Source organism: Heteronotia binoei, chromosome 8, assembly GCF_032191835.1.
Source record: "Heteronotia binoei isolate CCM8104 ecotype False Entrance Well chromosome 8, APGP_CSIRO_Hbin_v1, whole genome shotgun sequence".
Lineage (NCBI taxonomy): Eukaryota > Metazoa > Chordata > Lepidosauria > Squamata > Gekkonidae > Heteronotia > Heteronotia binoei.
Genome location: NC_083230.1, coordinates 100580224 through 100590462, shown reverse-complemented (window position 1 = coordinate 100590462; position 10239 = coordinate 100580224). Strand labels below are relative to the sequence as shown.

At 43.0% G+C, this 10239-nt stretch overlaps 1 protein-coding gene across 5 annotated transcripts in view; it reads right to left on the bottom strand.

Moving 5' to 3' along the window:
- Window positions 1-3191: 3191 nt before the first annotated feature.
- The window catches only part of CAPRIN2 (caprin family member 2), a 55933-nt gene continuing 48885 nt past the window's right edge, over window positions 3192-10239 (bottom strand). For 2 of the 5 annotated variants that reach the window (XM_060245723.1, XM_060245728.1), the window contains 4 exons: window positions 8626-8811; window positions 7911-8014; window positions 6865-6931; window positions 3192-4083 (listed from right to left, as the gene is read on the bottom strand). In XM_060245723.1, coding sequence (XP_060101706.1) covers window positions 3515-4083; window positions 6865-6931; window positions 7911-8014; window positions 8626-8811 — 926 coding nt within the window. In that variant the 3' untranslated portion in view covers window positions 3192-3514. The remainder of the gene's footprint in view (window positions 4084-6864; window positions 6932-7910; window positions 8015-8625; window positions 8812-10239) is intronic. The other 3 variants (XM_060245726.1, XM_060245727.1, XM_060245724.1) reach the window with 3 other exon arrangements.

Below are 10239 nucleotides of genomic sequence, written 5' to 3'. Positions count from 1 at the left end.
CTTGTAGCCACCACCATCTCCGGTGGCAGTGAATTCCACATGTTAATCACCCTTTGGGTGAATGTCTTTTTAAAAACAATTTTAAAATGCCGTGAGGGCCCTTACCTGGATAGCCCAGGCAAACCCAATCTCGTCAGATCTCAGAAGCTAAACAGGGCCAGCTCTGACAAGTACTTGGATGGGAGACCTCCTTGGAATACCAGCAGATGGGAGGCAGGGACAGGCTTTGTTCAACTACTTCTCTGAATATCCTCCATGCTCCCTGTAGGGGTCAGTCATCAGAGGTCACCATGACTTCCAAGTGAACACCCCCCCACACACACACACAAAATACCTCCCCCCGCAAATGCAGTGTGTAATCCTGATCAAGCCAGGATGTAATGGGATGAGACATTCTTATTCCCACCTGTGCTTTCCCAAGTGCTGAAGTGGTTAGCAAGCCCCCCCCCTCCCCGCCCCACACACAGCTGTTTTGATACTTGAAAAGGTATGTGAGCAAGGGAACAAGAGCTCTGCAGTTCACTGCATTACAGGCATGATCAGGATGGGGCCTTCATAGCATTTTTAGAATCACGTTGAAAATGAGGTGGCATTCACAGAACAGACCTGTGGATGCTGTCATGTCTACTTTGGCCCTTACTTCCAAATAAGGGAAGGAGAAGCCTAACCATACTTTTAGAAGGAACACTTAGTCAAAGTTTAAACTCAGATTTGTCATCTGGAAGACAGGTGTTTTGAACCAATCTGAGTTTCCCCAAGTACAGGATTTGTTAAATTATGCCAGTGTTAAGCCAACTTTGAAGTGAGACTTGACAAGAGTTTTTCTTCCATAGTGGCAGCAGACATCTACTTAGCACTGGAAAGGTCTTCAGAGCAAATTAAGCCTTGCGTATGCACAGGGCACTGTTTCAGCTACTTGTGTCTTAATAGGAAGTATAAAATAATAGGCTTGCCCTTGAAACTCCAGCTGGTACAAAATGCAGCAGCTTGCCTGTTGATTGTAACGCCTATGCAGGTGCATATTCAGCCCATGCTCCACCAGTCGCACTAGCTACCAATTGAGTATCAGATCAGTTTCAAGGTGCTGGTAAGAACATAAGAAATGTTTGATCAGGCCAATGGTCCATTCAGTCTAACACCCTATGTCACACAGTGGCCCAAAAACCCCCAGGGGCCATCAGGAGGTCCACCAGTGGGACCAGGACACTAGAAGCCCTCCCACTGTTGTCCTCCCTCCAGCACCGAGACAGGGAGGTCCATCTCTACCTTGTGGCTAATAGCCACTGATGGATCTCTGCTCCATATGTTTATCCAATCGCCTCTTGAAGCTGCCAATGCTTGTAACCGCCACCACCTCCGGTGGCAGTGAATTCCATGTGTTAATCACCCTTTGAGTGAAGAAGTACTTCCTTTTATCCATTCTAATCCGACTACTCAGCAATTTCATTGAGTGCCCACGAGTTCTTGTATTGTGAGAAAGGGAGGAAAGTACTTCTTTTTCTACCTTCTCTATCCCATGCATATTCTTGTAAACCTCTATCATGTCACATCTTAGTTGTCGTTTCTCCAAGCTAAAGAGCCCCAAGCACAGTTCCACCAGGCCTAGAAAACAGAGCTGTTCCACCAGGGCTTTGGCTGAGGTAGTGGACACTCAATCCATCAGCTTATGTGGTGTACCAGTATCATATAAGCTTGGTGTGACTCCTGTTTCCATCTGTCCAGCTCATGAGGTTATACTGTAATATTTACATATATTCCAATTGTTTTAAAGAACCTACTGTGTTAACTGGTTTTAATGTTTATCAAATTCTGATGTTACCCACCCTGAGCCCGTTTGTGGGAAGAGCAGGATATAAATGCAACAAATAAAATACAATATATAAATAACCCTTGATATTAATGTTTCAGCAAAACGAACATGCCACAATAACAGACTTAGTGTCAGAACACTAACAAGGAGAAGGCTTTGTTTTAGCAGGGAAACAAGTAGATGCTGCAACAGCAAATAGTCCTAAGGAAAAGCCCAAATGGTAGTCTAAGGAAAGCTCACAAGCTAAAGACAGATATAACTGAGCTGCTTTAAGGACTAAATTCACTTTTACAGAATTAGAAGAGATGGGATGTTCTCTAGGTAGCTACAGTTTACCACATGCTGGATCTCCTAACCAAACATTAGCAAAACGCAACAAGAATAGTAGGTTTTCAGGGGTCGTTTTGTAGAATAGGTGGTGGAGCTCATCTAGGGATTGTTATGCTGCTGCACCTACTATTCTATGGGCAAGGTGGGAAGGAGGTAGAACCCTCAGAAAGGTTCAGGAGCTGTGCTCCTGTGAGCTCCTACTGAATACAAGGCCTGCTGGTTCTACAGAAAGATAGATTCAGGTGAGTAGCCATGTTGGTCTGAAGCAACAGAACAACGTCTGAGTTCAATGGCCCCTTTAAGACCAACTTCTCAAACAGAACTAAAACTTTGTTCTGCTTGTTTTACAAATATATTTGCTAAATGAATACCCACAGAATGTGGATTTCCTCCATTTGTCATTTAACTGCCGGACAGAGAGCCGGCCACAAGAGGAACTTAAAAGTGTGGAGAACTTTGTTAGGAGCACTGTCCCACACAGAGATCGCATATGCTCAACTACTACCTTCTGTTGCCTGTATGCCTAAACTTGTTCAGAAGTTTAAGAGGCAAGAGTTTCAAGCCACACAAAGAAACTGAATCCCAACTAACTCTGTACAGTTAGAAACAGAAGCAGGAAAACCAACCTGTTCAGTGAGCATGCCATACCTCCTGACACCATATTATATAAGGATCTGATTCCTCTACAAAGAGATACCAGGATTAATATTTTAACTGCATATCTTTTGTCAGTGAAGCTTGGTGGAAGCAGGAATCCATTTTAAAACTTGTGTGCAGAGATTAAGGTTCAAATAAATCAAAACACTCCAGAAGTTTTCCTAGAACTAGTTTTCCTAGCTGCTGTGCAAAAAAACCAACAACGTGTTTTATTAATACATTTTTAAGTTCAAGGACAGTTATCTAGGATTGAAATCTTCTACATCTCTGCATCTTTTAGAAAGTTACCTTTTAAAATTAATATCAGCTCTTGGCTTGGCCGCTAGAGAAAGAATTTTTAAAGAAGGGACAAGCATTCCATACACAGTTACCCAGCTAGCATAGACACCAATACTAAGGCATATTCATTGTTTTTATTTAGGCACAAGGCATTGTGAATACCCCATACTCAAGGCAAATTATGAGTAGTGTAGTAAGCTGATATTACAGTTCAAGGATAAGTGCAAACATACATTCACAGCTTTACTATCAAGGCTACATCACAACTGATAAAGTGCCACATTAGTGCTTACCCAACTCCATCTCACATCGCAAGACAGAACACCATATCCCCATTATTTGACAGTTGTGTGTCTAAGTAACCAGTATGAAGTGCAAAAGTTAGTCTCCCACCTTCCATCAAGCTGTTTGAAGCAACTTTATTATTGTAAACAGTGTTCAGTCTTGATACAGGAGGTATCCTGAGAAGGTAGAGTATTTCCAACTACTTCCATAAATGGCTCCTCTGTGAAGGCGCAGCCAAATCTGGTCTCCTTGAAGAAGCTGGAGGACTGCATGGTTGCTAGCAGTCTCGTGATCTGGAGCCCCATCATTGGCATACGCAGATACTAGAACCTCTTCATTTTTCATTAGATTCACATACAAGGGAACATTCACCGCCAATTTCAGCATGTGGAAGATGAAGACATAGGTACCGTTCACGGGACAATTGAATCTACCGAGTTGGATATCGAAGGTTTCGCCAAGGTTGTTCAACAGCAGGTCAAAGACAATGGGCTGATCTAGAGTTCCTGGAGCCAAGTTAGAAGTTCTAGCAGCAGAAAAAGCCACTCGCATCTGCTGTGGGAGGGGATAGACGTGAACAGGTAGTATGGTGGCTGCTTGGCTTGTCACTGGCAGATCAACAGGAGTGATGCTGCGGGAATCACCCTGCCCAGAGTCCCCACTGTTAAAGGTCTCATTGTCACGTTCTGGGCTGCTCACCTGAGAAGAATCACTCCATCCTGCTGTCAAAGATCATGAGCAATAGTTAATTTAAAAGGAGGGGGGGAGAGACCATAGTACATTTTTTTTTAAGGAATCTTGCTTTTCCAAACTTTGGAGATTCCAGATATTTTCTAGAAGTACTTCGGTCATAAGTTGTCAGCAGCCACTGTCTTTCTAATTAAGAGACTTGCTCTTAGTTCTTACATATTCCTGGTGCATTTCTTTAAACTGAAAGAACAGCAGAAGTTCAGATGCATTTGAAATGGCTGTGTTTTTTTTTTTTTAATATGGTGAAGATCAGCACATCTGATAGTATTCCTTGACTGTGGATTGACAAGCATCATATGGGACATTGCAACTAGTTACTTCAAGTTAGCACAGTCAGGTTTCCAGAAATCATTCAAGAATACTGCAGGTCAGTATTTAAGGATGTCTGAAAATGGCTTGTTCTACATCTACAAGCACCATAAACAAATCCCAAACTCACAGAAATGCATTTGTGAACCCTTCACTGACCTTGGCAAATTAACACTGCTCTCTAAAATCAGATTAGAAACAACATGTTACTTCCCACCATAGCCATCTTCTAGTACAGAAAAATATATGCGTTATTCTTACACTAAGACAACACACATCTTAAAAATATGTCTGTTTATTTAGCATAGAAAACCAAGTTACCAATATCAACTGCACTATTAGCACTAACTGAACTGATGCATCTTGGCGGCTACAAGATTGCTTTCGGACTGTGATTCTTTGCCGCTTCTCTCAGCTTTCCTCAACTCCCTTCTTCTGAAGTATTCTCTACCACGAGTTCTACCTGGAGCTCTACCTGATGGACAATTTTCTTCCTGTCTGTTTTCTTGCCTGCAACCTAAGACACAGAAACTGTAAAGATTTTTTTTTTTAAGTATGCACAGAACTTGCTATATGACATGACTTAACTGGTATTACCTTAATATTTTTTTAGGCGAGAATCATAACCTGGAATGATTTACTTTGTCTGTTCCATGTACGTAGTTGGGTGTTATGTTTATTAGGTAGAGAAACAAATAAAAAAAATGTCCCTCACATTAAGTGAAATAGGTGGTATCCAAATGGGTTTTTATGGAAGCTAATCACTGATCTCCAGACGAGACTGTCATTCTCCCATTCATAGCTCACTGAGCTACTGAGGAAGGCAAAAGGAAACACAGGAAAAGGGACATTCATGGTAAGTGCTATCAAAGTCATCCAGTGATGGGTGACTACATTCTCCCTTCCCCTTGCAAAGGAGAGGACACGTAGAAGTTCAAGTTTTTCATGCATCATCTTCTCAGTTTTGGAAGTCTACCACAGATGAGACACATTCCAACCAATGTAAGACTTCTATAATGCCACTGGAATAGATGGTGAAACTGTTCTTAAGATGACTGGAACAGGATCATCCCTAAAGTCACCCTACTGAAGTTGGGGGGGGGGGGAATCCTCTTCAGAGGAGATGCAGGTCTTGGCCAGAATGGAACTGGATGCCCTGAGAAAGCACCTTAATTCGCACATCCAAGTTGCATTCTTTCAGACAAGACACTGATGTTCATCATTGGCAATCCAGTCCAAGGGACTGAATTCTACCTCCTCCACTACCCAATTTGTTGCAATACCTTGTCCCTGAAGGAAACTTTGGTAGAGAGACACCTATTTTGTAATGCCTAATAAGTCAGGAGTTACTCAAGATCTGATTGACAAGGTGTCCTGCCAACAGAAGCCTCACAAAATTAACCAGAAGGTGTTTCACTCCTGGAAGGAGCTTTACAATGGTCTTAATCCAAATGTAAGGAACTGCAATGACATTTTCCTCCTTATGTCTTCCAACAGGCATCCTCAAGTCCGTGTAGCCTAGAGAAGCACTGTGTTGCCTACTCATAATTCCAAGTGAAGAGAATTACATGAGTTGTAGACAAGGAAGATGTGTGGTGGTGGGAAGAGATACAGCAGTGCCCTGAAGTAGAATCCCACCCCTGCCAATCCTGCATGCCACCCAGTCCTCCTCTCAGCAGGGAACTCCCTCTTGTGCAAACCATGAGCACAGAAGCCACATTCTAACTTCCTGGCTTGGGAGGTGGGAAGGGCTTCTTCTGAGCATGCTGGGCAGAACAGCTGCAATGTCCTCAAGTGCTCTGGCATCAGAAGAGCAGCTCCAGACATTTCCTCCCGGCAGCAGTCAAGAAACTCCTCCTTGCAGAGCCCAGAAAGCAGAATTGCCTACTGCGCTGGAGAGGATGTGATCGTAGTAGCAAGTGCCCTCTGAACAACTCTGGGTAACTGTGCCAAGAACGGCACAACAGTTGCTTTGCTGACAGCCTTCCCCTCCCCTCACCAGTCCTCTACAGTTTCTTAGGAGGCTTTGTGTTTAAACCTTCTGCGGAGCCACTCGCTGCACTTGTTCGCCTATAAGAAGCAATCTGCTAGCTGTTGAGTCTCCTCTATAAAAATATGTGTGTGGGGGGGGGGCTTCTATGCCCACAAATCAGGAAAGATTTAAGGAAGCCTCCTCTCCTCAGTCCAAGATGGACAAAAACTTGAAGTGACTCCCCCTAGTGGACGTTTTAATTAGCTGCAAATGCTACCTCAGAAAGGGAGTTCTCCATCACCATCTACCTCTGCAGAAACTGGAAAAATATATTTGGATTGTAGTAACCTACTTATCTGAAGAGCAGGTGTGAATACCCTAAAGGAAATGTACCCAAGCAGCTGCAGCCTGTCTCAGTACATAGTACCTAGTACTGCACTATATCTTATAGCATTACCAAAAGCATCCTTACCTCTTGAGTTTGCTCGCCCACTGTTAATGCCTCCTCCTTGCTTATAATTCTGTTGGTAATTTACATCCTAGGAAGACAAAACATTTGTTCCCATTCAGCAAGTACAGCCACCTTAAAATATTCTTCCATCAAAACAGCCATGTGCTCTTAAACCTCGGTTCAGATATTTTGTAAGTCAAAAGTGTAAGAGTGACATGGACTGACCTCCCCTTTTCCTACGCTTAAAACTGAATGGATGCAGACACCTACATATGCAGTCACTCAATACTTCTTCCCCCTCAGTGGAATAGAGAAGAAAGAACTGAGATGTGACACTAATGTTTGATTGGCATGCCTACATGGGGACAGTTGGGTGCCTGCCATGTCATCCTAAGACTCAGCACTTGTTTCCTCGAACCCTGTTTCAGTGCCAACTCTTTTTGGTTGTGTGTGTGTGTGTCTGTCTACACCTGAAAGTCATGTTGACCTCTGGTGACTGACCCCTACTGGGGGCCTGGCGGATATTCAGGGAAGTGGCTGAATAAAGCCTGCCCCTGCCCTCTTGACTCCCCTCCAAGTACTTCCCAGAGTTGACCCTGCTTAGATTCCAAGATCTGACAAGATCGGGCTTGCCTGGTCAGAGTTCAGTGGAAGCTCTTGATCATGAGTTCTTAGACCACAGATGACTCTTGGGAAGCCAATGTGGAGAGTCTATTCCTGAATACAGAGCAAGCTAGGTCACCTCCAAAGGAGTCCAAGCTTTGCCAACATCAGACTGAAAGCTTGGTGACAGAAGGCTCCAAACCACACACAACGGTCATCTCAATATATCTGAGGGACCCATCAGTAGTATCTGTTAACTGGGGTGCAATAGGAGATATGATTCGCTCCTCAATCACTTGTTCCAGCACACCATTCTCTCAAGGCAAAAGGCAAAATTGTGAAATAATGCTCATACTCAATTACTTGCAAATCAGTGCTTGCTCCTGGCTTCTTTCTGATCTGGGATCAAAGATGCCAATATTAAAAGCTGCAAGTTTGCAAGAAAAGACTTGCAGAGTCCTTACCCTCTGAGGATATTGCACACTGGAATAATCTCTGCCAGGAAGTTGCAACTGGCTGTAGCTGCCATTAGACATTGAAGGGGATCCCCTGTAGGCTTCAAAACCTGCTGGAATAGAAGATAAAGCAAGCTCTACCAAGTTTTACCAAGTTCTCCTTGTATGGACTGTTAGCAACTTAATGTTGTGTAATCTGCCTTGATTCTCAGTGAGAAAGGTGGGCTATAAATACAGTAAGTAAACAAGAATGAAATATATTGCCCAGCTATGGTGACTATTCAGTTAAAATGTGGGTTCATGATCAGGATGTTACCAAATTTTTACTTCTAGAGCAGACTCATCCAGTACACGTTTTTAAGAGCCACACAACTTCAGGTATCTTTTGATTGCTCTTCATTGGGAACTACTTATTCAAAGCCCACAGAAATCTGTACAAGAAAATAAATTCCCCTCTTGCAACCATTAGATCTTTCTCATATTGTATCTCTGTATCGGTTTGGTTACTAAGCTCCACCTATGAATTGCAATAGGGTTCCCAAGTGTTGCCAAAATTCAACATTGAGCCTGTACCGCTTTGATTTTTTGAAGATGCATTTCCTTCTGACATACTAAATGACCTTCAAGTGTGCAAGCAGTGTGGCTGCCATTCTACAATCCACCCACAGATTCTGGTGCTAGGTCTTGATGTTTCTGATGGAGAAATCTTATCTATTGGACATACCTTTATAGCCACCAGAAGAGCGGTATGTGTTGGTAGCTGATCTTGTACCTCTGAGCGGGCCTCGGACTGACCCTCGGGTTGTGACAAATGGTTGCAGTGGTCTTGGGAAAGGTGTCGTCTGTGCAGCATAAAAGGTGAGGCTGCCGTTGCTTATAGGAACTGTTCCTTCAGTGTGGTAATTAGCTGCTTAAGGTAAGAGGTATATTTAAGCGTGCTTAACATAAAAAGTATATTTAAGTTCACTTAAGTTAAGAAGTATATTTAAGTGTATCAACTGTGACCTACTCATTCATCATAAGGTTTTATTAAGCCTCTACAATAAGGTACACACCAAAATCTTTTAGAATCTCTCTCTTTTAAAAATTCCAATACCGTAGGAGAATCTCTACTTCCCCTACTACTTGGATTACTTGAATAAGGGGAAGAGGGGGAAGGAGAAGGAAGGCATATAAACAGTGATTATATTTAACACAAGTATCCTGAATACAGACCAAGAGGCATCTATTATGCCAGGGGTCCTGAACATGGAGCCTGTGATTGACACAGTATCTGCCGATATTTTTCCTGCTGCCAGTCAAATGCTTTTAGAAAGTGGGTGGAGACAGGTGAGGCTTTTGACCAGTGAGGCTTCTGATTGGCTGTGCATATTTTTTAAAACACTGCATTGGCAGCAGATGCCACCACAGCACAAGAATCTTCACTAAAGCCTTTTTTGTGGCTGTCTCCTGCAGCAGCCATTTTGTGCCTGCACCCGCCACACCATGTCAGAATTCGAAATGTGCCCACTGGCTTAAAAACGTTGAGGACCCTATACTACCCCATCCACAACAAAAGGTAAATAATTAACTTAGTTAAAACAGATAAAAGAAGATGGGGAAAATATCATGATTCAGACCATATCGTTGAAAAAAAGTCACACTTGTACTTTAATGTTGCTCTGCAGCTCAGAGGATTGCTTTCTGTGTTGCCCACTTGAACAGAACAGCTCCCACCCTCTACAATACTGGAAGCCATCAGTACTAGCTTGGCTGCATTCACAATGCTTCTTGTAAAGGAAATGTGATTCTCCTTTCAGCTGCACTTAAGATATAATAAGGTCACACATCCGGGACAGCCAGGGCAGTTTATTCAAGTGTAAGTTTACACAGTGGGCCACTGCTCATACTGCCACAAGTACACACTTAGCCTCATTCCTCGGGCTTTCAGGAAATCCCTTGAATAGCTGGAGCATTTTCTCTAGGTTCCTGGACTCCCTTTGTACTCCCCAAGGGAAAAAACACAAGACACTAGCATTCTATGTACATCGATGACTGATACAAGTTTAACAGAAAATACTTTGGGAAAACACTACTGCGCTTAGACTCAAACCCCCTTATAGAAAGCCATCTGAATGGGAATCACCCCCTTTACCATCCACGGCACAGCACTATAAGTTGTCCAACTCTATATTTTATGCCGCTCAAATGGCCTGTTTTAGATACTGATAATTTAATGAAAAACAAAATGAGGAACATCAGAGACTTTTGTAAATCCTGCTAGGCAAAGCACAGGATAAAACTATGGGGCTTTTGCAATCAGTACCACTTGTAACAAAACCCTTTGCAAAAATCAAGA